The 26,370-nt window shown below is 45.7% G+C and overlaps 1 protein-coding gene across 3 annotated transcripts in view; it reads right to left on the minus strand.

The window, feature by feature from the left end:
• Positions 1–26,370, minus strand: part of TJP3 (tight junction protein 3) — a 432,362-nt gene that overhangs the window by 124,522 nt on the left and 281,470 nt on the right. For all 3 annotated transcript variants that reach the window (XM_040322292.1, XM_040322285.1, XM_040322278.1), the window contains exons 13-14: positions 25,912–26,131; positions 24,625–24,812 (exon numbers count right to left, since the gene is read on the minus strand). In XM_040322292.1, coding sequence (XP_040178226.1) covers positions 24,625–24,812; positions 25,912–26,131 — 408 coding nt within the window. The remainder of the gene's footprint in view (positions 1–24,624; positions 24,813–25,911; positions 26,132–26,370) is intronic.

A 26,370-nucleotide genomic window follows, 5' to 3' on the forward strand; every position in this document is an offset into this window, starting at 1 on the left:
AGAAGGCACCGGACAGCTGGAGGAAGAACCGGGGTGCGCCGAGTCAACAGCGGAGAGCGGCGAACATAGAAGGAGACCCCCGGAGAGTTGAGAAGACCCCCCGGATAGCGGAGAAGACCCGTCGGGATAGCGGAAGAAGAAGCCCCCACGCCGAAGACGCCGGAGGAAACCCGCCGGGGGGTGGGGGCTTTTTTAAAAGCGACCCCCCCGGCGGTGGAAGAGAACCAGACGGCGGCCCCCACCCACCCGAAGACGTCAAAGAAGAAGCCCCCCCTGGTAAACAGAGCTAATAAAGAAGACAGGGGGAGCCTCCGGAGCAGAAAAATAAATTATTTTAAAAACCCTTGTGTGGTGTGTTTATTAACATTGTTCCTACAGGTGAATGGTTAGGGGTACGATGTACCCCATATCCATTCACTTAGGGTGGGGGGCCGGTATCTGGGGGCCCCCTTATTAAAGGGGGCTCCCAGATTCCGATAAGCCTCCCGCCCGCATACCCCGACAACCAACGGCCAGGAAGGGGCCCTGTCCTCATCAACATGGGGACAGGGTGCTCTGAGGTGGGGGGGCCGCAGTGCGCCCCCCTGCCCCAGAGCACCTAACCCCCCCATGTTGAGGGCATGCAGCCTGGTACGGCTCAGGAGGGGGGGGGGGCGCTCGCTCGTCCCCACTCCTTTCCTGGCCGGCCGGGTAGCATGCTTTGGATATGGGTCTGGTATGGATTGTAGGGGGACCCCCTACGCCGTTTTTTCGGCGTAGGGGGGGCTCTCCTTACAACCCATAACAGACCTAAGGGCCCGGTATGCTCCTGAGGGGGGAACCCATGCCGGATTTTTATTTAAAATCCGGCGGGGACTTCCCCCTCAGGATTCATAACAAACGCTGCACACGTGTAGAATTGGCGGGAATCCAAGTCGGATCTCCCGTCGCTTCTATGACGGCTTTGTCTCTATCGCGGCAAGCCAGCTCGGCGCTGGCTCCCGCGATGGGGCTCGTAGGTGCTCAATCTCGCCGAGAAAGGGAGCGAGATTGACACAAAATCGCGCCTACTCTATCTATCTATCTATCTATCTATCTATCTATCTATCTATCTATCTATCTATCTTTATTTTATATATATATATATATATATATATATATATAAAGGACCATCTTCTGAAATTCAAATTTCGTATACAATGAATTAGAACTAGATTAGAAGAGAATAGACTAGAAAAACAATACAACAGAATAGAATAAAATATAATATTTAATACTTTGCCGCCTCAGCTTTCGGGAGTTATACCGGGATGATGCCCGCAGCTACATTCCCCCTCCCGCCGCTCTGACCGAGCATTCGCCCCACCGGGAGACCCGATTCACGATCTGCTGCCTCGTGTCTCGCCCCAGACTGGAACAAAGTCGTAAATGGCTTTGATTCAGTCTCCGCAATGTAAAAACGGAGGTGGCGTCATGACAGAACTTCCAGGTTACTCGGAACTATCAATGGCGCCGGATTCAAAAAAATATGCAGCCGATCTGAATACTTTGAAGTGCAAAGGAGGGATCGGGGGTCTAAAGAGTACCTGTCACCACCTAGTAATGTCACAAGGGATGTTTACATTCCTTGTGACAGCAATAAAAGTGATCATTTTTTTTTTTTTTTTAAAACAAAATTTTATATTATAAAACCAACTAAAAGAAATACGATTTTTTTTAAAGCGCCCCCTCCCCTAGACTTCCTCTGTAACTCTAACCTGGTAACCATAAAAAAAAAAGTTTAAAGCATCGCCTATTGACATTTTTAGATACCGTAGTTTGTTGCCATTCCACGAGTGCGTGCAATTATAAAGCATAACATGTTTGTTATCTATTTACTTGGCGTAACCTCATCTTTCACATTATACCAAAAAAATGGGCTAACTTTACTTTTACATTTTTTTTATTCATGAAAGTAAATTTTCCCAAAAAGTTGCGTTTAAAACACCGCTGCACAAATACCGTGCGACACAAAATATTGCAACAATCTGCATTTTATTCTGTAGATTCTCTGCTAAAAAATATATATAATGTTTGGGGGTTCTAAATAATTTTCTAGCAAAAAATACTGATTTTAACTTCAAACACCAAATGTCAGAAATAGGCTTAGTCATGAAAAGGATATATTATATTTTATTCTATTGTTTTTCTAGTCTATTCTTTTCTATTATAATCTTTTTTATTCAAATTCCTTCTTTACAAAATTTGAATTTGGGAAAATGATTTATATATATATATATATATATATATATATATATATATATATATATATATATATATATATATATATACACATACATACATACATACATACATACATACATACATACATTATATTTATATATATATATACATATACAGAACAAAATGGAATGTTATATTTTAGTCAATTCTGTTCTATTGTCTTTCTAGTTTTTTATTTTCTGATCTATTCTAATCTTTTCTATTCTATTACAAAATTCGAATTTTGGAAAATGGTTACATATAGTTTACTTTTTCGAAGTCTAATTTTTTTCGCATGCGGTAGAATTTTTTCGAATGTGATCAACATTTATTTGAATTCGGTCAAATTGTTTTCAAATTCTAATACGGAACTAATCTATTATAATATTTTCTATTCAATTTCATTCTATAAGAAATTTGAATTTTGTATAAGAATGAATTCGAATAGAAAATATTAGAATAGAAAAGAAAAACAATAGAACAGAATAGAATAAAATATCATATTATATATTTTATTCTATTGTTTTTCTATTCTTTTCTATTTTAGTTTCCATTGTTTTGATTTTCCAATCTATTCTTGAATTCGAATTTATACTATTCGAATTTCGGAAGACGGTCATGTTCTATTTTATTACATTCTATTAAATTTTATTATATTCTTTTCCATAATTTTTTATTCTATTGCGTTATTTTTTATACTCTATTTTATTGTATGTTTTAGAAAATGGATTTCTATTTCTTCTAATTCGATTTTGTTTTCAACTAGGATTTAATTTTCGAATCAAATTTTGTTTGCGTTTTTTTTAATTTGTAAAAATTCGTTACTTTTGTAATTTGGAAATTCGGATGCATACAAATTTCCGAATACTGAAAAATGTGTCCGAATTTCGATTCGGAACAAAAAAAAATGCACGTCTACCCGAGGGTGACCACCAGAGGCTCCACCTTCTAGATATGGATTTGGCCAACGGCCGGACCTCTGGCGCCTTTCAACTTTCAAGGGGAACATGCAAGGATGCCCCATTTTGCCACTCCGGTATGCGCTGGAGCCTCTGGCGGTCACCCTCAGGGTCTGGCGGACTGCCAGAGGCTACACTACCAGCTCATACAGGAGTGGCAAAATGGGGCATCCCTGGCGCATTCCCCTTGAAAGTGGAAAAGCGCCAGAGGTCCAGACGTTGGACACCACCCTGGCCTGCGGAGCAGGATAGAGGATAGTGAGCCACTTAATAAAGTTGGAGCCAAATCCGAAGCAGCGAAGACACTGCCATTGGTACTGCCATTTAACTGAATCAAAAGCCTAAGCTGCATCTCTGGAGACAATCACTCTGGATCCAATTTGTCGGTGGGAGGCCTGAATGTTCATAAAGAGAAGCCTGGTATTAAAGGCCATATTTTTGGCTGGCATGAACCCCATTTGGTCCGGATGGATTAGGGAGAAAATGATCGTATTAAGACGCATGGCTAGGATATTAGCTAATATTTTGACTTTTGGCAGCTGGGGGTCTTTAATGGGTTTGTAAATGAGCACTATAATAGCTTAGCGCATTGATTCTGGAAGGGCAGAGGACTCCAACATTGCCCGGTAAAAAGCGAGGAGCCTAGAGACCAATGTCTCAGAAAAATGTATATAAAATTCAATGGGTAGGCCATCGGAACCCGTCCTTGGCTTTCACAAAGTGCAAGATATCGAGGTAATGTTGTCTGCCATTAGTGGAGCCCCCAGTATGTCTACCTGTTTAGTAGTGGTTAATTTAGGAAGCGTGAGGTCATTAAGAAGTTTCTCCAGGTCCTGTGGGGGGGGTAGTCGACTTTAGATGTGTACACTTCTTGAATGTGAGTAGCAAACTCCCGAACAAATCTCTGCAGGGTCCGTAAGCACACCCTCCGTAGCAGAGTGTAGTGTAATAACTACTGGAGGTCTGGAGTCCAAGTGGGGGCTCACCCTGCTCAAAGATCTTTTGTTTGGTAAAGAATAGTTTATGCTTGGCCCGTTCCCGGCACATCTGGTAGAACACCCTGGCTTGAAGTTTCAATTGTGCCAGCCAGACTGGCGATGGCTCTGCCACAGTGCTTTCTTCCAGTTCATTCAGCCGAGCCATAGCCCAATCATAGCCAGCCTTGGAGTCCCGTCTGAATCTGGAAAGGCATTTGATGAACAACATTCTAGCATCCTTTTTAATTGCTTCCCATATTATAAGTGGGGAGGACATAGCTGCATTATCAATGAAAAAGAATCCCCATCCCAAGGCTAATCTATCAGTGTCAGGAATGATAAGTCAACCAGAAGGGGTTTAATCTCCAGTTCAATCATGGGGGGGTCATTATTTGGTGTCAGCTCAACCCAATACGGGGAATGGTCTGAGAGTAGTCAGGGGCCAAACCCAAATCCAGGAGTTTGCAGCCTGGGGATCATGGTACTAGAGAGCCAAATAGAATCTAACCTTGACATGGTAGAATGGGGGCTGGAGTAACAAGCGTATGCCTGACGTGTGGGGTACACATGTCACCAAGTGTCTACTAAGTTAAAGCTCAGTATCAGGCTGCAAACCTGGTGTCTCGGTCTGGCCTAGGTGTCCGCCACCCTAGGTCCAGGAAGGGGTTGGCCAACATGTTGAAGTTCCCCAACAAGATAGATGGTATGGAAGGATGTTTGGCCATTAATGAGAATCCCTCACTAAGAATGGTGGAGTTAAACGGGGGAGGGGGGGAAACATACCAGGTTGGATCAGTAATTAATTACCTGCTATTTTGACATGCAAGACACATCTGACCTGTGGGTCTGACTGGAGTTCAAAGTATACAGACTTGGCCACGAGCACCGAGGCACCCCTGGAGTAAGTGGTATGGAAGGTCCAGCTAATCCAGGGGTGCCGCATCGCCGCTGTAAATATCCCTGCACATGAGTATCCACCAAGACTATCACGTCTGCCCGTTGATCTCTAAGAAAGGGCAGGGCTGCAGTGCATTTCAGTTGGTGTCTCAGACCACGGACATTCCATACTAGAAATTTTAAGATGGCCATAGGGAGATCAAGAACTATGGAGATACTTATGGATAACCCCTTATAGGAGAACGGTATTGACAACGTGCATACGGAAAAAGAAAATACGTTTAGCATGTAAATGGATAGCAACATACTGAGATTTCGTATAAAAAGTGAATATATTGCGCTAATCCTAAAATAACCAAAAAAGTGGGCAGCCAACACAACAAAAGGATATATTGCATTAAAAATAGGTAAATAAAGTGCAGCACCAATACGGAGCCCGCCCCAAAAGCGGGTTCTAAATGTTGTGTCACAAAGGAAAATAACACCCTTAAAATTATTACGTGACTAATACATATGCTATGGAGTGATATTGAAAGTGTCCAAAGCAAGGACTCCCCTCTAAATGGAGTATCCTTGTAACTGAGTGTTCATATACAGTAAGGGCCAGATCCACGTAGCGCAGCGTATATATAGACCGGCGTAGCGCATCTAATTTCCGCTACGCCGCCTCAACCCTTGCTTCAGGGGGGGAAACAAGCGGATGTACTTTTGCGCTACGTAAAATTCATAGGCGTAAGCCGGCGTAATTCAAAGTAGGAAGGAAGTGGGCGTGTTGCATTGAAATGAACCGTGACCCCATGCAAATGAAGGGCCGAACGGCGCATGTCCCGCGCCTCTCTGCGCATGCTCAGAACTAGGCTCGGCGTAATCCCTGAGATACGCCCAGACATGCTCCCGTCGAGCGCAAAAGTACATCCGCTTGTTTCCCCCCCTGAAGCAAGGTACTTTTTGCTGGTTGGTTTGGTGCTGTTTTTTTTTAGCCATGTCTGCTCCAGGTTCAGAGAAGAGGAGGAAGCTGAACTTTTTCCCACAGGGGAAGGAGGTGATCATCAGGGCCATGTCCCAGTTTGATGTCTACCTCCATGGTGCAGAGAGTGCCAACACCACAAAGGCCAGGACAACGGAGATCCTGGCGCAGATTGCGGCTGATGTCAATGCGTTGGGATACGAGGTCAGGACCACCAATGACATCCAAAAAAAAAAACTTAACGACCTGCATCGCCTGGTCAAAGGTAAGATGGCGAAGATGAGGGATCATGCCAGGGGCACTGTAGGGGGACCAGCAACTACTTTGACGCTTACTCCTGAGGAGCAGGTGGTTGCCCAGTGTCTCCACAGGCATCAAGTGGAGGGAGTGGAGGGCTTTGACTCCATTGAGGATGCCTTGAGGACAGGCAAGTGTGTTTTATCTCCTATCTGGTGTGTAGCATGTGTGGGGGTGGAAGGGAACATGTGACAAGTGTGTGGGTCCTCCAACATGTGAATGTTTTGTGTCATCCACAGATGTGCAGGAGGGTGCTGGGCCATCTGCTGCCGGTGGCTCTTCAACACCATCCCCCGGACATCAGTCAGAGTCAGACCCCCTGGCAAGCCATGACTCATCAGTGGAGGAGAGTGGCCACACCTCTCCTCAGGAGGTGGTTGAGGAGGAGGTGACGAGTGGCAACGAGGTCTGCCTCTATTTGGAGTCTCCCCTTTGGCTGGGACCAGTCATACCTCCATCAGGGGTAGCCCCTCAGGGTCCTCCCCCAACAGGTCTTCCCCCCTCAAGGGTCTTCCTTTCTCCACGGCCCCAAGCCTCTTCTGGCCACAGGAAGGTGACCAGGAAGACTAGGGGGGTGTCTGATGTCCTCCCGGAACACCTCAGGAGGGAACAGGCCCGCCAGACCCACCATCTGGGTGAGCCTGCCAAGCAGATGGAGCGTATGGCAGACAGCATGGCCTCCTATGCCACCATGACGGAAGCTGTCCAGGATGTTGGCTCCAATTCTGCTGCTGTGGTCACCTGCCTGGGGGATCTGCAGGCCACCACAGCAGGCATTGTGGATGAGGTCCACGCCCTGGAAGAGGCTGTCAGGGAAAATACAGCTGCCATCCAGGTGGAGGGGAGGCAGTCAAGGCTGCTGCAGGCCGACACCAATGTGGTCCTCACCCGCATCGCCCTGGCGTTGGAGGGCAGGCCGCCAGCCGTGGAGAGACCAGGGGATGCTCCTCCTCCTCCTGATTTCCCCCCCATGAGTCTACCATGAGGAGCCGGGGCCGTGGCACCAGGCGTGGGCCACGTCAGCGCCGATGATGTTTTTGTTTTTGTTTCTTTTTAATACTCAGGTTATGAGTTTTTTTGTTTCTTTTTAATACTCAGGTTATGGTTTTTTTTTCTTTGTAGACCAAGCACACGGTCAGTAGTGCAAGCTACAGTGTGACTGGTGTTTGAATGTGGGGGTGACATTCCTGCCGGAAAAGGGGTGTCACCCTCGGTAGTCAGGGAGAAGTGATCCCCAGGACCGTGTGAATGTGGTATGAATGGACAGCAACATAATTGGAGCCTTGACGTGGCGTTGCTGCTCCCAAGTCCTGCATGGTGGACTTGGGCTAATCCAATGTGATGTGGATGTGGTGTGTGTGAGCTAGGGACCACAGTGGTGTGCATGCGTGCATTCTTCTTGTGCCATGATGAATGTTACATAGTTAGTCAGGTTGAAAAAAGACACAAGTCCATCCAGTTCAACCACAAAAAATAAAAAAAACAAAATAAAAAACACAGTAAAATCCTATACACCCAACTCCATACCCACAGTTGATCCAGAGGAAGGCAAAAAACCCAGGCAGAGCATGATACAATTTGCTACAGCAGGGGAAAAAATTCCTTCCTGATCCCCCGAGAGGCAATCGGATTTACCCTGGATCAACTTTACCTACAAATCTTAGTACTCAGTTATATTCTGTACATTTATGAAAGAATCCAGGCCTTTCTTAAAGCAATCTACCGAGCTGGCCAGAACCACCTCTGGAGGGAGTCTGTTCCACATTTTCACAGCTCTTACTGTGAAAAAACCTTTCCGTATTTGGAGGTGAAATCTCTTTTCCTCTAGACGTAAAGAGTGCCCCCTTGTCCTCAGTGTTGACCGTAAAGTGAATAACTCAACACCAAGTTCACTGTATGGACCTCTTATATATTTGTACATGTTGATCATATCCCCCCTTATTCTCCTCTTCTCAAGAGTGAATAAATTCAGTTCCTCTAATCTTTCCTCATAGCTGAGCTCCTCCATGCCTCTTATCAGTTTGGTTGCCCTTCTCTGCACTTTCTCCAGTTCTCCGATGTCCTTTTTGAGAACTGGTGCCCAAAACTGAACTGCATATTTCAGATGAGGTCTTACTAATGATTTGTACAGGGGCAAAATGATATCTCTGTCTCTGGAGTCCATACCTCTCTTAATACAAGAAAGGACTTTGCTCGCTTTGGAAACCGCAGCTTGGCATTGCATGTTATTATTGAGCTTATGATCAACTAAAACCCCCAGATCCTAATCCACTACAGATCCCCCCAATCTGTGTGTGTATGTTTAACGTGCAAAGATGCCTACTGTGAGGCATCTCCTGACTGCTCTTCCCTCAGCAGACGGGGTAGCCTCGGTTAGGGGGGGGGAATGTCTGGTTCGGGGGTCAGGTCATTACGTATGTCAATCTCCAGGCCCTTTCTCACGGCAAAGTTGTGCAGCATGCAACATGCACCGATGATCTGGCACACAAAGTTTGGGGAATACAACAGGGTACCCCCCGACTTATCCAGGCATCGGAAACAGGACTTCAGGAGGCCAAAGGTGCGTTCCACCACTGCACGGGTACGTGTGTGTGCATCATTGTATCTTCTCTCTCCTCTGGTTTCGGGATACCGGAATGGAGTCATGAGATGGGGCCCAAGTGCATATGCAGAGTCACCTGGAAGGGAAAAGACAGGAGGATGTTAGTCGTGCATGTGCCCCTCGTGATGTCTGCATCATGGGGTCGGACAGTCATGCCTGACACCCATGTCACTCACCAACCAGCCAGCTGTTCCCGTACACGTTCTGTTCAAATTCTGTTGGGATGGTGCTTTGACGGTATATGTAGCTGTCGTGGCTGGACCCTGGGTGTTTGGCACGGACGTGCCATATGAGGCATTGGTCATCGGCTATCACCTGTACGTTGATGGAATGCCAATGCTTACGATTGCAGTATTTGTGCTCTGTGTCACAGGGGGGCCGTAGTGCCACATGTGTGCAATCAATGGCCCCCACAGTGCGTGGGAATCTTGCAATACTGTAGAACTCACGCATTGCCTTCTGCCACAGATGCTCCTGGGTGGGTCTAATGATGTGGTGGGACATGCGTCTGAGGATTGCGGGGACAACCTGGTGCACACATCTGCTAATGGAGGATTGTGCCATCCCAGCCACAACTCCACTTGTACGCTGGAACGAGCCACTGGCAAGGAAATGGAGTGCTGCCAGTACCTTGACCAGCGGCTTCACTGCTTGTGAGCGATCTATCTTGCTGCTGATGTCATCTTTCAGGGTTGTGGCTAATTCCAGGATGGCAGCAGGGCTGAATCTGAAGATGCGATACACCTCCGAATCCCCCATGCCAAAGAAGTTTAGGCGCGGTCAGTATATCCTCTCCCGTGCCCTCCTACGTGCCTGTGAAGCCAGTAGTATAGCTATGACCATGAATGCCCCTGGCATGTTGGCATACAGATTGTTGTCCTGCAAGTGTGGATGCTCAGCTCGTCCGTAACGGTGCTGCTGAAGCTGCTCTCCAGCTGACCTGTGCATGTCTGCTGCTGACTTACCCCTGCTTTATGAGGGGTAACTTTAGGCCGCACGTACAACTTACGAACGTATGTTTGTGGATCGCCCTATCGCCCTCATTTGCATATTTGAATAGCAAATCAATGGGAGTGCCAGATGCGCCCAGCGTATATATGCGCCGGCGCAGAAAAATTACGTCGGTCGGAAAAAGCCAATTTTCAGGCGTATCTAGTTTTGTGGATACGGCGCATAGTTACGCCGGCGTATATATACACTTACGCCGCGCATCTCGAGATACGCCGGCGTAAGTGCTTTGTGGATCTGGCCCTAAGTGTACTCCAGTGAAGTGATGAGTAGTCCTGTGAAGTTCAAGGGTTAAACCTGAAAACAACCAATCCACATTGGAGTTCCATATCTGACGGCAGTCCTATCCAGACGCAGTTTAAGGTGAACCACGTCTAGCGCAAGCGATGAATTGGACCCCGACAGTGACCACATAGGGCAATCGGCCCAATACGCATTAGTGACCCACCGCCGTACGGTGTGTTTATGGGTCCACGTATTCCGGTAAGGGCATTTCATCTTTTCTGAGTTCCTGGGATTACATCTTTGAGGGGAACCTTCCTTGCTGACCTCACAGGGATTGTTTCATTATCACTTTCCACAGTGTATGGACACTTCTTAATTAATTGAAGTGAATTGGTTGTTTCAGGTTTAGCCCTTGAACTTCACAGGACTACTTATCACTTCACTGGAGTACACTTACTGTTTATGAACACTCAGTTACAAGGATACTACATTTAGAGGGGAGCCCTTGCTTTGGGCACTTTCAATATCACTCCATAGAATATGTATTAGTCACGTAATAATTTTAAGGGTGTTATTTTCCTTTGTGACACAACATTTAGAACCCGCTTTTGGGGCGGGCTCCGTATAGGCACTGCACTTTATTTACCCATACTGGAGATTTCGGTCAACCAGAAAAAATAAAAATGGTCTAATCCACCCAGCTCTACACAGTCCCCAACTTGTGTGAGCATTAGTTCTAAAGACAAGACCCAAAGAAGTGTAGGACCATATTAGGCACCAGCATGATGCCCTATACAGACAGGCCATCAGTTGGGGTATCAGACTTGAGGTAGAAAAAAAGTAAACTTGTCTAACTTAACTCAGGGGGAATAAAAATCCTCTGAATAGTACTGCACACGGTAGGACTCCAGCGGTATACTGTCCGTGGCCAGGAAATGGAGGTAGAAAAATTGACCACAAAGCTGCTCTGTGTCCGCAGGCAGTAATATGGCACGATGTAGTTCCTTAATAGGCAGCATTTACATCCCAGATAGTAGAATAGTAGATAACTGGACATCTGCCGAAAATAGACAGTCAAAACATGGGTGCATAGCCCCCCATCCCCAAAACAATAAGCAGAGTAGGATGGTGGGCAAAGACCTCCAGTGTGTGGGGAGACAATGTCCAAACTGGGGCTCACACAGTACTCACAGCTCAGGCAGGGTTCAGCCGATCCAGCCAAGCAGCCTCAGGCTCCTCAAAGAAGTGGACTCGATCTTCGGCAATGACACGGAGGCGTGCAGGGAACAGCATCACGTACTTCAGATGACGGACTCGCAGGTGCCTCTTGATGTCGGTAAACTGGCCGCTCTGCCTCTGGACCTCTGCTGAGAAGTCCGGGAAAGCCATAACCTGATGGTTATGCAGCGGTATGTTGCCTATCTCCCTGGCTAGACAGAGGATGGCATCACAGTCCTTGTAATTGAGGAATTTGGCGATGAAAACCTGTGGCGGTGGGGGGGGCTTGTCCGGGCAATGAATGGAGAAGGACGTGTAACAGTGGAGCTCCGCTTACCCGACGTGTATCCACTGCCATCCCGGGCTAAAGACTCCACAAGCAGCCACCTTACTTCCCATCCTGATCCCAAGGCACCCCAGGAGTTGTTCCCAGACGATATTGAGGAGCCCGGCCAGCCGTTCGTCCTTCTCGGCTCGCAGCCGGCTCCACACACTACCGACCCGCCGCCATCTTGTGGCCTAACAGGCCTCCGCAGCATCCACGCTCGATTGCCGTGGGTCGAGCGGGGGCACTCCGGGGTACATCAGAGGCAGCCTCATAGGATCGGGGGGACAGCATCCGCTGGAGGAACTGGACGGGTGACGACACTGCAAAGATACAGGTGAGAGGCTTGCCATCTGCCGCTCCCTGGGCCCCCCGCTAGCCTCCTTGTTACAACCGAGTCTGGCCCAAGTCTGGCCCAAGCCCTCCAGCCTATCGCGGCAGTTCAGCTTGGGGACCCCGCGGTCAGATGCACCCCCGCCGGGCGGCAGATCTAGGAGAGACCGCGGCTTTGGGCTAGTCCCGGAGGCCGGCGGCCATCTTGGTGCACCCAAAATTTTTGCCTACATCCATTCTTGCCTTCCTGGACACCTGAATTCCCCCCTAAGGAACATTGAAGGCTCCCTGGATTGCTGCTGCCTGTCCTGGGTCATCACATTAACAACTGTATGTCACTGTTTTCATACAGCTATTGGAGAAGTTGCGCTATTAACTGAATGATGCAACTAACAAAAGCCTAAAGTATGGGGGGGGGGCGCATGTGTGGCCTGTGAAAAAGCTTAAAACCGGAACTTTGGCCTATCTTTGTCCTTCCGTGGCTCCCGCTCCGCATCGCCAGCTTCTACAGCCCCGGGAGCCGTTCCACTAGCTCCAGGAACTGCCCAACTGCTTAACGGATGTTTTATATGGGGAAGGTCAGGGATGAGCGGCGCATTTACAAAAAATGACTGACACCACAGATCCGCCCGACGTGTCCTCGGTGGTTGATCCTTCTCTTTTTACTGAACAGCCCGCATCCCAGCCATCAGCTTCTACCCTGCCAGCAATGACGGCGCCGGTGACGGAAAAGGTGCTTGACCAAAAGTTACAGGCTCTGCTGCAGAACCTCACCAACAACATCGCTAAAGAGGTAAACAAATTAGCACACGAACTTAGAGGGGAGATAGAACAATTGGGGGAGCGCACTGATAATCTTGAGACCAAGTTTGATGATATGGTCCAATATGTCCATGCTTTAGAAGATGAAAATACTACTCTTAAAAATGCTGTGACGCAGCTTCAAATACAACAAAAGGATATTGAGAATAGAGAACGCCGACAAAACCTACGGATCCGCGGGGTCCCCAAATCAATTCCCGATAAGGAAATTCAGCCCTACCTGCTGGCTCTCTTCATTTATCTTGCACCCGATATCCCGGATATAGATTGGCGCCTTGACCGGGCACACAGATCACTGGCTCCTAAGCTTCCTCAGGGAGCCAACCCCAGAGATATCATTGTTCGCTTCCACTTCTACGAAAGCAAAGAAGCTTTGACCATCATCACACGCAACAGATAAAGAATTGAATTTAAAGGTGCAAAGATTCAACTTTTTAGCGATCTCCCATTACCTTAGCCAAACGTCGGACTCTGAAGCCTGTCACAACACACCTACAGCGGCATCAAACCCTGTACCATTGGGGCTTTCCATTTAGTTTATCAGTAACCAAAGATGGAGGGCAGCATTCCATTAGGGATCTTCAGGAATGTGACTCTTTCATCAGGAACCTGAGTCTCCCTCCCATCCCGGATGAGGACCTGCAGGCACAACCTCCAGTACCCAGACCTCTTTCTACTCCAGGCAAGATATGTATCTTGGAATTCTGTCTTCACTCCTCAAAGGGCTACATCATCGAAGGGTCACACCTGATTTTGCCTTCTTTTTCTTTCTCTCTTTTTGCTGCCCTTCTATATGGTGGCTCTGATCCCCACCTTTGGGCCTGATCTCTCTGATCTCCAGATTTATCTTTTCTTTTCTGTCTGCTCCATGCAGCTGGGTTTTTACCCCCTGAACAATTTCTTGTTAAGTGTTTCCTGATTGTTTTCTTCCTTGCAGTTCTCCTGGAACAGACTGAGGCCAATACGTTGGATCCTGCAGGCTGGCATGCCCCCCCTCTGTCCTGGTGTGTGACCGTGACCTCCTGAGGGGTCCATTCCCCTCAGGCTTCATGCCTGAAAGGTATATTCCTTTTTTTTGTTGTTCCTAATGTTTTTTTCCCCCCATGTTTTACAATCCTTTTTTGCATATAATGGGGACCCTAGGGTCCGTCTTGACCTTTGACTTCCTTTCCAAATGCCCTTGGGACTCCCATATATTACTCTTGTTTTTTCTATTTTTGTTTCTTTTTTCAAATTTTTAGTTGTTTTTTTTGACCTTGTGCCAACTTACTATAATCACTAGTTTTTTTTTACATCATGGTCTCTGCTGAATATATGGTTTTTGTATGTATTGCAAGATATGCTTACAATGCTTAGCAATGGCTATTAATATACTCTTACAATGTTAAGGGCCTGGGCTCCATCCGTAAACGATGGCTGGCGTTGAGAGTTCAGGTCCTTTAATGCTGACGTGATCATGGTTTAAGAGACATACTTTAAGGCTGATGGTTCATTTAAAAATTTGCATCTAAACACTTCCCTACCACATTTATTGACTCTGATCCCTCCGTTAAAGCCGGAGTGGCTATTCTTTTCAAATGTTCCTCTGCCATACGTGTCAAATCCTAATTTTTAGATCCTCATGGCCGCTTTATTCTCTTGAACTGTGATTACAAGAACACATCTTTCACCTTGGCGAATGTTTATGCTCCCAACTCGGGTCAGATTGGGTTTCTTGAGGATTTTTTTGAAAAGCTTTCCGCCTTTTCCCAACCCTTCATGATTATTGGTGGGGATTTAAACTTATGTATGTCACCCTCCAAGGATAGATTTTCCTTACTCCACAAAACCCCCCCTTGGACAAGCACAGAGGCCCTCTGCCTCATTCCAAAAGACAATCAGGGCTCATAACTTGTTTGATGCTTGGAGAGTAAAACATCCAATCGCTAGACAATTTACCTTTTTCTCACCCTCATGCAAATTATACACGAGACTAGATCATTTTTTTCATTACCGCTCCACTGTTGTCCTATTTAACTGACTCTAATGTCCATGCGATTACATGGTCAGACAACGCGCCCATTTAATTCGAGCTCCTCTTGTCTGCACCAACTTCTAGAACGTGTCACTGGCGTCTCAATGAGTCCCTTCTCAATACCCCTGCTGTTCATTTGCACTTACAACACCAATTATCCAAATTTTTTCAACTCAATGAGGTCTCTACCCTGTGGGAAGCTCACAAGGCTTTTTTTTCTTTTAGGGGTGAATGCATTGCTGGATCTCACCTTAATCTCGCCTCGCACGACTCCATTAGCTGACTTAACAAAAGCTGAGCGGAATCTTCTTAGTTCTCCCACGGTGGACCGCCTCCACATTGTGACCTCCCTGAGAAGCCGTATCAAATCACTAGATCTGAACAGAATTGTTAAATCTATGCTCTGGTCAAAGCAAAAATGTTATGAATTTGCCAATAAACCTCACAGAATATTGGTCAATAGGTTAAAACCTCGCCCCCATGCCTCTTTACCCGATTTCATTCTCCAGCCGGATGGGGTTCCCACTTACTGCCCTCGGGGTATGACTAAAGTATTTGGACATTTCTATCAAGACCTGTATAACTGTTTATCTGAGGACTCAGAGTCCCAGGAGAAATTTGACGCTTTCGTTGACTCTCTTAATTTACCCAAATTGTCCTCAGGTGACCGTTCTGGACTTGATGCACAGATCACTGCTGAAGAGATCTCCTCGGTCATTAAAGAACTCCCATCTCATAAATCTCCAGGCCCTATAGGACTCCCTTACTCCTATTATAAGAAATTTCTCCCGGAGTTGCTGCCCCATATAGTAACTTTATTTGCATCACTGTTGAAAGGGACTGTACCCTGCTCTCAATTCTTACATGCTTATATAACGGTTATCCCGAAACCAGACAAAGATCCATCAATCCCTGACAATTATCGCCCCATAGCTCTCCTGAACTCCGACTATAAAATATTCACTAAAATACTGGCAAATAGACTTTACCTTCTTCTTCCATCTTTGATACATAGGGATCAGGTAGGATTTGTTCCTACTAGACATGCAGGGGATAACACAAGACGAACCATTGATCTTATTGACCTTTTGACCAAGACCGGGAGACCTGCTATTGTGTTGAGCTTAGATGCGCAGAAAGCTTTTAACCGTCTAAATTGGTCCTTTATGTTTGCCACCTTGACGAAATAGGTTTTTTTCGGGTCCATTTATGCAGGCTTTTAAAGCGCTATACTCCACACCCACCTCTCAGGTTCGATTGGCTTCCTGTGTCTCATCGCCATTTCCCTTGAGTAATGGTACCAGACAGGGCTGTCCCATCTCCTTTGCTATTTATTTTAAGTCTCGAGCCTTTGGCTGCGGGTATTAGTTCCCACCCAGATATACGGGGGTGGCGCTGAGACAGGAGGAGTACAAACTCTCACTCTTTGCGGATGACATATTATTAACGATCACTCGCCCACATATCTCCCTTCCTTTCCTCCACGTAACTCTAGATTTATTTGGTAGCCTTTCCGGTTTTAAGATTAATTCAACTAAAAAGGAGGCCCTTCGTATAAAATATCCCGGCGGATGCACTTGCCTCTCTACGAGGTAACTTCAATTACCGCTGGTGCACCCATTCCTTGAAATATTTAGGGGTACGCCTGACCAACTTCTATTCTACCATATACCAGGTTAATTTCCCTCCTTTATTTATAGAGATAGGTAGATTACTGAAGTTATGGATGAAGCATTCGTGGTCTCTCATTGGGAGGATAAATGTCCTGAAAATGTCTATATACTCCCTAAACTATTGTATTTCTTTGAAACTCTTCCGGTACCGATTACCATGACCCAACTGAAAGCATTACATAGGAACTTTCTAAACTTTATCTGGAATAAAGCCTCCCATAGAATAGCCAGCTCAGTCCTCATGGCCCCCCGCTCACAGGGTAGCTTAGGAGCTCCCGATATATTTAAAGCGGGAGTTCACCCCCAAATCAACTTTCTGACATTAGTTCCAGCATACTGCCAACATCTGCAGTATGCTGTTTTTTTTTTTTTCGGTACTTATCGTTTTATGAGCCCTTGTTATCTGGCTCCGAGCGGGGAATCCTGCGGGGAGTAGGCGTTCCTAAGCGAAAAGGAGTTGATTAACGGGCTGCTAAAGCGCGTCACGGCTTCCGAAAATACCCAAAGTGACACTCGAGTGTTTACGGCGCTAAACGACGCCTGCCGTGTAGAGCTGACTGCGCAGGTGCCGTAAACACCCGAGTGTCACTTTGGGTATTTTCGGAAGCCGTGACGCGCTTTAGCCGACCGTCAATCAACTCTTCGCTTAGGAACGCCTATACCCGGAAAGCAATCCCCGCTCGGAGCCGGATAACAAGGGCTCATAAAACGATAAGTACCGTAACAAAAAAAAAAAAATAACAGCATACTGCAGATGTTAGCAGTATGCTGGAACTAATGTCAGAAAGTTGATTTGGGGGTGAACTCCCACTTTAAATACTATTAGGCGACTCACTTAAAAGCCATACACTCCTGGACGTCTAGACTTGCCCCAAACAGATGGTCTGAAAGAGATGGGAGTTACAGTCCCTGCCCACCCATGCTTCTTGTTGTGGCCCTCGCCCGACAAATCGCTTGCTCTTTTACGAAAGGTCTGTCTGAACCCGATGCTATTCACTCTTTAATCTGGAGACGTTGTTTAGTAATTTTTCCTTATCGTCCCCTTGCCCACCCTATATAAATATTCTCTTTAACCCGGAAATCCCTGACAGCTTATCCTATGACTATGTTGCCCTGGACTCAAGCAAACATATTTCAACTACGGCACCTAGTGCACCCAATAACACGTACATTGTTATCTTTCACAGACCTACAGTCAAAGCATAAAATCCCCAAATCCCTTTTTTATTCCTTCCTCCAGATTAGGCATTTTTTTGCATCCTTGTCCCCCCAATTGACCCTTAGTGTCCCTACTGACTTTGAACTGATGTGTTCTAGAGGCCCTCACAAACTTCACTAGATCTCCACTATCTACAAAATCTTATGTAGCGGGGTGTAGAGGAGAGCATCACAGCCAAGCAGTTAGGCCCGAAGCCTGACAGGAGATTCACCTGGAAGGTGGCCATCGGTAGAAGGACAAGACCAAGTGCCTCTGACTCATCCTTTTTGAGACCCGGGAAGCTCACAAGCTGACGATCGTAGCAGTGGAGAGTCGGATACCGGAGACCGTGTGTGTGGAGCGGTGACTGATTGGCACGTCCTTCGTGAAGTACTCAGGTGGACTGGGTCTGTTCAGGTGAGAGGGAACATGCCCAAGTTTCAATACTACCCCAGCTTATAAACTGTTAGTACTCCTTGAACCAGAGCCACGTGTTGATCCCTGATTAAGCCGAGAGGCCTAGCAACTGAGAGTTATACCAGCAGAGTTGACTGACGCTGATTGGATATTGATCCGCCAGCAGTTGTGTTCACCATACCCTTTTTGACTGAGCTCATTGCTTGTTCCTTTGGATTACAATTAAAAGTGCACCAACGTTTTTGACATAGACTTCATCTTTAAGAGATACTCTGAAGTTATTTGAGCCAGGCCTGGCCAAGGATTTCTTTGCATTAGCAGTACTACAGAACTGCCCACTAGGGGAGCTCGCGAGCATTGACTACCTATAGTTATCCATTAACTCATTTGCGTTTAGCATTTCAAGCTTGTTTTATTGACTACAGCAGGGACACCTGCAAAGGGGGTTTTAACCACTTAAGCCCCGGACCAATATGCTGCCTAAAGACCCAAGGTGTTTTTACAGTTCGGGACTGCGTCGCTTTAACAGACAATTGCGCGGTCGTGCGACGTGGCTCCCAAACAAAATTGGCATCCTTTTTTCCCCCACAAATAGAGCTTTCTTTTGGTGGTATTTGATCACCTCTGCGGTTTTTATTTTTTGCGCTATAAACAAAAATAAAGCGACAATTTTGAAAAAAATTCAATTTTTTTTACTTTTTGCTATAATAAATATCCCCCAAAAACATATATAACATTTTTTTTTTCCTCAGTTTAGGCCGATACGTATTCTTCTACCTATTTTTGGTAAAAAAAAAAATCGCAATAAGCGTTTATCGATTGGTTTGCGCAAAATTTATAGCGTTTACAAAATAGGGGATAGTTTTATTGCATTTTTATTATTATTTTTTTTTTTTTACTACTAATGGCGGCGATCAGCGATTTTTTTTCGTGACTGCGACATTTTGGCGGACACTTCGGACAATTTTGACACATTTTTGGGACCATTGTCATTTTCACAGCAAAAAATGCATTTAAATTGCATTCTTTATTGTGAAAATGACAGTTGCAGTTTGGGAGTTAACCACAGGGGGCGCTGTAGGATTTAGTGTACACTTAGTGTGTGTTTACAACTGTAGGGGGGTGTGGCTGTAGGAATGACGTCATCGATCGAGTCTCCCCTATAAAGGGGATCACTCGATCGATGCAGCGCCATAGTGAAGCACGGGGAAGCCGTGTTTACATACGGCTCTCCCCGTTCTTCAGCTCCGGGGAGCGATCGCGACGGAGCGGCTATAAACAAATAGCCGCACCGTCGTCCCGGATCGCTCCCCGAGGGAACCCGACCGCCGAGTGTAGCGGGGGGGTCCCGATCGGACCCCCGACCCACGTCTAGGCAGGCACGTACAGGTACGTTGATGTGCCTGTCCGTGCCATTCTGCCGACGTATATCTACATGAGGTGGTCGGGAAGTGGTTAAACGAATGTTTATGAGTGTTTAACCTGTTGTTCCACCCTTTTTCCCCTTTGTTATATGCCAAGTAAAGTATCCTCTTGTTTTTTTACTATACTTATTGTGTGAGGTGTGTTTACTCTGGAGAGCCGCAAGTCAAGGAAAGGTAACAACATTGTTATATTGTTATTGCATAGCCCATACGTGTTATTGTGGCCCCGGTCAAGTAGGGGACACAATATTATTGCATTCTCTGGTGTGCCAAGGGAGGGTTCGAGCCACTTAAAGGGGGTGAATAAATTGATGAGAGTAGATCCCAAATCTATCCAGCGGCTCCTGCGGGGGTATCGCTACACTTAGCAGCACATAAATTGACCCCACATAGCCAATGTTGGAGATGTGGCTCCTCTGTGGGTACCCACCTCCACATCTTTTGGGATCGTCCATTAATAACTCCCTTTTGGTCACAAGTCCATGATCTCCTCGAGAAGATCCTAGAGATCAGCGTACCCCTTCAACCTTTATATATGTTGCTAGGCTTACCTCTTCCGAAAATCTAAAAAAATCTTTGCAAACTGGTGGCCTTTCTTTTACTGGCAGCCAAACGTGTCATCCCTCAACGCTGGAGAGATACCACCCCTCCCACCTTTGCACAATTTTTATCGACAATTGCTGATATTAGAAGGATGGAACGTCTTACAGCTGTTATAGATGATTCTCTACCTAGATTCGAAGCTATTTGGGAGAGATGGGACTCTTCTGATTTTAACACAGAGCCTCATTCCACCCCACCATAACTGATCACCCATTGCCCATATTCCCTACTGATTCGTATAGGATGATTCCCCCTTCTTTCTTTTTATTCTTTCATGTATAGGTAATAGATTGTTGATATATTCTTCTACTCAGCAGAGCCATGATTAGCTGTTCTTGTGGAACCCGCAACTTGATTTCTATTTTAGGTTATAACAAACCTATATACAACCAGACTTTTATGTTTCCTGCTGAAAGTGTGATTGTTTGTTTCCTGCATTCTTAATCATTCAAATGTCTGGATTATGTAATTACTTCGTCTGACTTGAAAATCTATAAACAATTTAAAAAAAGAAAAAGAAAACCTGTGGCGGTGCTCCCTGGGGTGTTTTTTTAGCTGGCATCCAGTGCACACTTTCCACCACGAAGGTCTGCAAGAAGGCCTCACGCCCGTAGGTTGTAATATGCAGGTCTTCGAGAAACGTGGCGGTGTTAACTTCTGTGCCTTCTGGGAGACCTACAAATAAGTTATTCCTCCTGATGCGGTTCTCTATGTTGTCCTGCTTCTGTTGAAGTTGTGCAATGAGGTGGTTTGCCTGGTCTGAGGACTCCCGCAGTGGTAGTCTTCCACAAGACCCAGGCGGTGCTCCAACTCCCAGACCTTTTCCCACAATAGCTGCATGTCTTGGTGTAGTAAGGTTATCTCTACCTTCACCTCCTCTATCCTGGTGGTGAGAGGGTTGGCATGTGGTGATCGCTTCCAGCATCTCAGCATTGTCGGTGTCACGAGAGGCAGGCGAGGTGGATGGGGAGCCACCATCTTGGGCCCAAGACTGTCCGTCCTGGTGGCGGAATTTCTCCAATTTGGCTGCACCATTTGACACTTTGCGTGGTGGGGACATGTCTCCACAGTATCATGGGACTTCAGGGGTAAGTTACCGGGGGCGGGTGGGTCAGGTAAACGGTGGCAGGATCAAATGAAAAGGAGACCGCCTGCGGAGCTCAGCTCAGACACGTCTCACTGCATGCAGCTTGAGGCCACGCCCCCTCTTTTCCTATAATTTATGCTTATAGTGGAGTTCCACCCAAAAATGGAATACTCCGGTATCACCTTTGGCACCTTTCAGGGGGGAGGAGGGAGCAGAGACCTGTGTAATACTTCCTGGTATAGATCACTGCGGTGATCGCGGTGACCTACGCTACTTTCTGCGCCTACACTGTCCTCCCCCGCTGTCTTCTGGGGGAGACACAGGTTCCAGAAGACAGCAGGGACCACTGTGGACGCGCATTGCGATTCGCGCATGCTCAGTAGGGAACCAGGAAGTGAAGCCACAAGGCTTCACTTCCTGATTTCCTGATTCCCTCACGAGGATGCCAGTGGGGGCAGCCGAGACTAATAGGCTTCAGCTGCCGACATTGCGGGCACCCTGGACAGGTACTGTAAGTGTCCATATATTAAAAGTCAGCAGCTGCAGTATTTGTAGCTGATGGCTTTTAATATTTTTTTTTAGGTGGACTTCCACTTTAATATAAGTATTCTGTGATCGATGGTTTCCAAGCTGGCTCTTATTTCCACTTCCACGATCAGATCCGTTTTATTTGTGATTAATAGGTCTAGCAATGCATCCTTTCTAGTTGGGGCATTTGAAATGTCGTCATTCTCTTCCATAACTTGACAATTATGTCAGGTGTATTCCACCTGTGAATAATTCTTGCTATATAGGCACACCCCTCCCCCTTTTCTACCCTCTCCGACCCTCTAATACAAGGAATAACCCTGGATAGCTACCAGTCATGCTATCAAACCAAGTTTCTGATCTTCCCAAGACCTCAAAATCCTCTGTGTATCAGCAGCTCCAGTTTGTTTATTTAGTCAACTAGGCTCCTGGCAGTTTTGTACAGACGCATATCATTTCCTCCTTAGTTTTTCTGATTTTGATTTGCAAACCCATTCACCCCTGGCATAGGTATCGTGGTTAACCACTTCACATTCGCGCTATAGACGATTGGCGTCTACAGCGCGGACTTCAATAGACCTCCTCTTTTCGCGCGCGCTGCGATTACCGAGTCACCGAGACTCAGGCGATCACCAATCCGTGTAAGGGGCCGGTCTCGGACCCTTACCACATGATTAGCTGTCAGCCAATGACAGCTGATACAGCTGATCATGTGATGTAAACAAAGGATCGGTAATCTTTTTTTTCTCCTCACGTTGACAGCGCAAGGAGAAAAAAAAAGCCGATCACTGGCTTGTGCACAAGGGACATCGGTCCCACCCAAGGAGGAAGGAGGCACATCAGCCTCATCAGTGCCCATGAAAACCGCCTGCCAGTGCCCACAGTGCCATCAATGCACACAGTGTCACCTATTAATGCCCAGTGATGCCAATCGGTGCCACCTAGCAATGCTGCCTATAAGTGTAACCTATTTGTGCCACTTCTCAGTGCCACACATCTATGCCCTTCAGTGCCGCCCATCAGTGCAGCCTCATCAGCGTTTGCTTAATTTTATAACAAAATAAAAAAAAATGTAATTAGTCTTTTTTTTTTTTTTCAACAAAAAATTAAAAAACTGCAGAGGTGATCAAATACTGTCAAAAGAAGCTCTATTTGTGGGGAAGAAATTATAAAAATGTAAGTTGAGTACAGTGTTGTGCGACACGCGCAACTGTCATTTAAAGTGCCTCAGCGCTTAAAGCTGAAAATTGGTCTGGGTAGGATGGGGGTTTAAGTGCCCAGTAAGCAAGTGGTTATATTATCGCTAGTGCCTCCTCTAAACATTCGCTTTCGCTGCTTTCTGTTTCCTCTGATCCCTCCCCCACCTAGTTTTAAAGCCTCTCCATCTATGTAATCTCTCACACTAGCCTCAAAACATTTCAGGATCTTAAAGAGTTCTCTCTCCCTAATTTTATGCTACTTTGATACTTCCAGCTCTGGCAAGCGTTTCACACTCGGTTTCAAGATGCATACCCGTTGTTGGGCCCCGGTTTCACTGTTGGAGATGGTTTAAAGCACTGACCCTAAAAAGTTGAAATTCGCCTTTTACACCAGTCACCGGAATAGCTTACCAAGCTAAGGCCAGCTGGGAGACAGATTTAGGGGGCCTAGAGAAAGTGGAGTGGGATGAGGTCTTGGTTAATTGCAAATCCATGTTCCACAAAATATCCGATTGCCCCACGCAAGTGTATAATTTACATAGGGCTTATCTGACACCAGTATGTATAGCTAGATCTCATCCTGCACACAGCTCCTAGTGCCCATGCTGCTCCAACGTCAATTGCACTTTTTACAACCTGCTGTGGGCTTCTCCCAGGATTCATGCTTTCTGGTGGTATAATTCCTCCATGACCAAATGGACTCGTCCCTGACCTAAAACCCTAAAAAGTTTATCTTTGGATTATTTCCAGATGCAGCTGCTGACAAATACATGAGGATATTTCTACACAAAGCCTTATTTAGCACAAGAAACATAATAGCCTGGAACTGGATGCAGGAGATTCTCCCCCCCCCCCCCCCACTAAAATCCTGGTTAGCGGATACCAATGCTACTGTCCCGTACAAGAAGTTAATTTAATTACAATAAGGATAACCTTCTAAATATAATAAAATCTGGGACCGTTGGCTGGAACACTCTGCCAAATGTGTATGAGCCTTCTAGCAACCAAGAAAATTGGAGATGTAAATTTAAAGATGCCTTCTCTACCCCATGGATCCCACTTATATGTGACACAGTCCAGTCAAATTTGCCTCCTCCTGCAACTAACTGGCCTTCCAATCTAGCTCTTCACACTATCTTGTATACTCAGAGCCATTATTACTCTGCATGACTAACATTGTTCTAGCATTTTATTGTATGTATTTGGTTTTGCACTTAAAGACTCTGCTAATATCTGAACTCTTACTTTATTGAGGCTTTTATATACAAAACTCTTTAAACCTTGCCTGTTCATTAAAACATTTGCAGTTTGACTATGTGTTTAGAGCAGACCTTGGGTCTGAGCAATCAGAGGTCCTTGATCACTCAGTTCTCGGTGTAGAAAAGACAGGGGACAGCTGCGGCCCTGGATCAATGCTAAAGCCATATAGGCGAGTATGTAGGTTTGTTATTTTGGAATCCCGCGCTTCTCTTAAGATGGACTTCTCCATGATTCTTACTTAAAAAGTACCCTAAATTTATCTTGCTAATTTTCCTCACTCACAAGACTTCTTATTCAAGAAAACATTTTTTTTTTAGGCAAACACTTTAGGAAAACCGTTGCTTTTTTACCTTCTCGGAGCACCACTTTCTCGTAAGGTGGATACTTGGCCTTGTTTGTTATAGCAGACAGATCCTCTCGGCTTTTCTTTAATATTTTTTTGGCCCCCCTCAAGCCTCGCAGCTTCCAAAATTCGGCTCTTGGTCCTGAAGATTGCTGAGGTTTAAGGACATTCTCTAAGCTAGCATATTGCTCTGCCCTAAAGAAAGTAAAACAGTAAGTGTAGGTACTACTATGGGAAGAGACACTTAAAGGGTAACTGCACTTTATAATAGCAACACAAACCATATTGTAATTTAATGGTATTAAAATTACCTTTCCGGTTTAATCTACAGTTTAAATTTCTTTAAAATGCAATGCAAAAATGGCAACCTAAGGAAATTCTGTAAACAGTTGGTGTAAAGAATGCCTATATAAATGTCTTTTGCTGCTTGGGTGATCAGCTGAATGATTTCCCCAGCAGTTTGCACTAACATACAAGACAGATTTTAGGCATCCCCTGTAACATATTTATTCTTTGATGAGACGCTCTCAAAGAGTTAGTCACTTCTAAAAGGGATGCAGACCTTGCGTGTTCTTCAGAGCACTGCAAGTGCATTAGCTAATCAATAATCAAAAAGGCACTTTCATTCAAAATCAGTATCCAAAAGACAAAAAAGAACAGCCAGCTTTTCCTTCAAAGCAGAAACAGGTAGGAATCTGTTTATAATCCGAAGGTTTTTTTTTCTTTCTTTATAACAAAAGTTGTTTACTTGAACCTGTAACTGCATATACCACCAAGCCTGTTGGATCCCCCTAGATCTATTCAGTGATCTCCACTAGCCCCTGGATCCCGTGCTGAGAAGTCACCCTGCTGAATTAACAGGAGGTCGGCTGTTCAGCACGGGCACCATTCAGAGTTTGTTTTTGCATTTTCTTAATAGATACAAGGCATTCTCCGAATTGACAATGTGGAGAGCGTGATGTCACCACCCTGACTCTCCATTTTATTCAGTCAAAAGAACTTGTTGCGTTTGTTGAGAAAATTAAAGGCATTCTCTGAATGGTATCCATGCCAACATCTGCCCTCCTGTTTTTACAATGCAACAGAGCAGGCGCTTGGCACAGGACCTGGAATATAGTGGAGATGACTGGAGTATCAGTTTCTGCTACAGTGATTTGCAGCTTCTGGGGGGATCCCACAGGCATGGTATATGCAATTTAACATTGGTTCTAGCTGGACCAATGTAACTATATATAAAATGCCACACCTGGAATTTTTCAAATATAAAATGCAAAGATCAGAAGAAACAATTTACCTGGATCTATTTGGTATTATTCCTTTTTTCATCTTCTTCAAATCTTTTCCAACACGGGTGGCAAGCCAAGAGCCTAATTTTCCACGGTACATTGTGTCCAAAACATGGAATATCTCACCCCGTGTAAAACTCAGGCTAGATGGGGTATCTGCTTCATACTCAAAGTGTGTACGAATATAGAAGGAATCGCCCAAATTAGACTTTATCATTTTTCTGTAAACTAACGCAAAATTTGCATCAGAAAATAGGAAGAGACAGGGACATACAATATACAACACAACTACAGGCAGGTCTAAAGTTGGATACATATGGATCATTTTTTTTCTCTTCATTCAGATAGTGGGCTAAATGAAAAACAAACACACACAAAAACAGATCCCTGCATTCACACAAGCAAGGTAGATGCAGTAATTCCCTTCTGCCACGGGGCATTGCATTCTGACAGCAGGAACTCCCCAC

This window comes from Rana temporaria, chromosome 1 (assembly GCF_905171775.1).
Source record: "Rana temporaria chromosome 1, aRanTem1.1, whole genome shotgun sequence".
Taxonomy (NCBI): domain Eukaryota; kingdom Metazoa; phylum Chordata; class Amphibia; order Anura; family Ranidae; genus Rana; species Rana temporaria.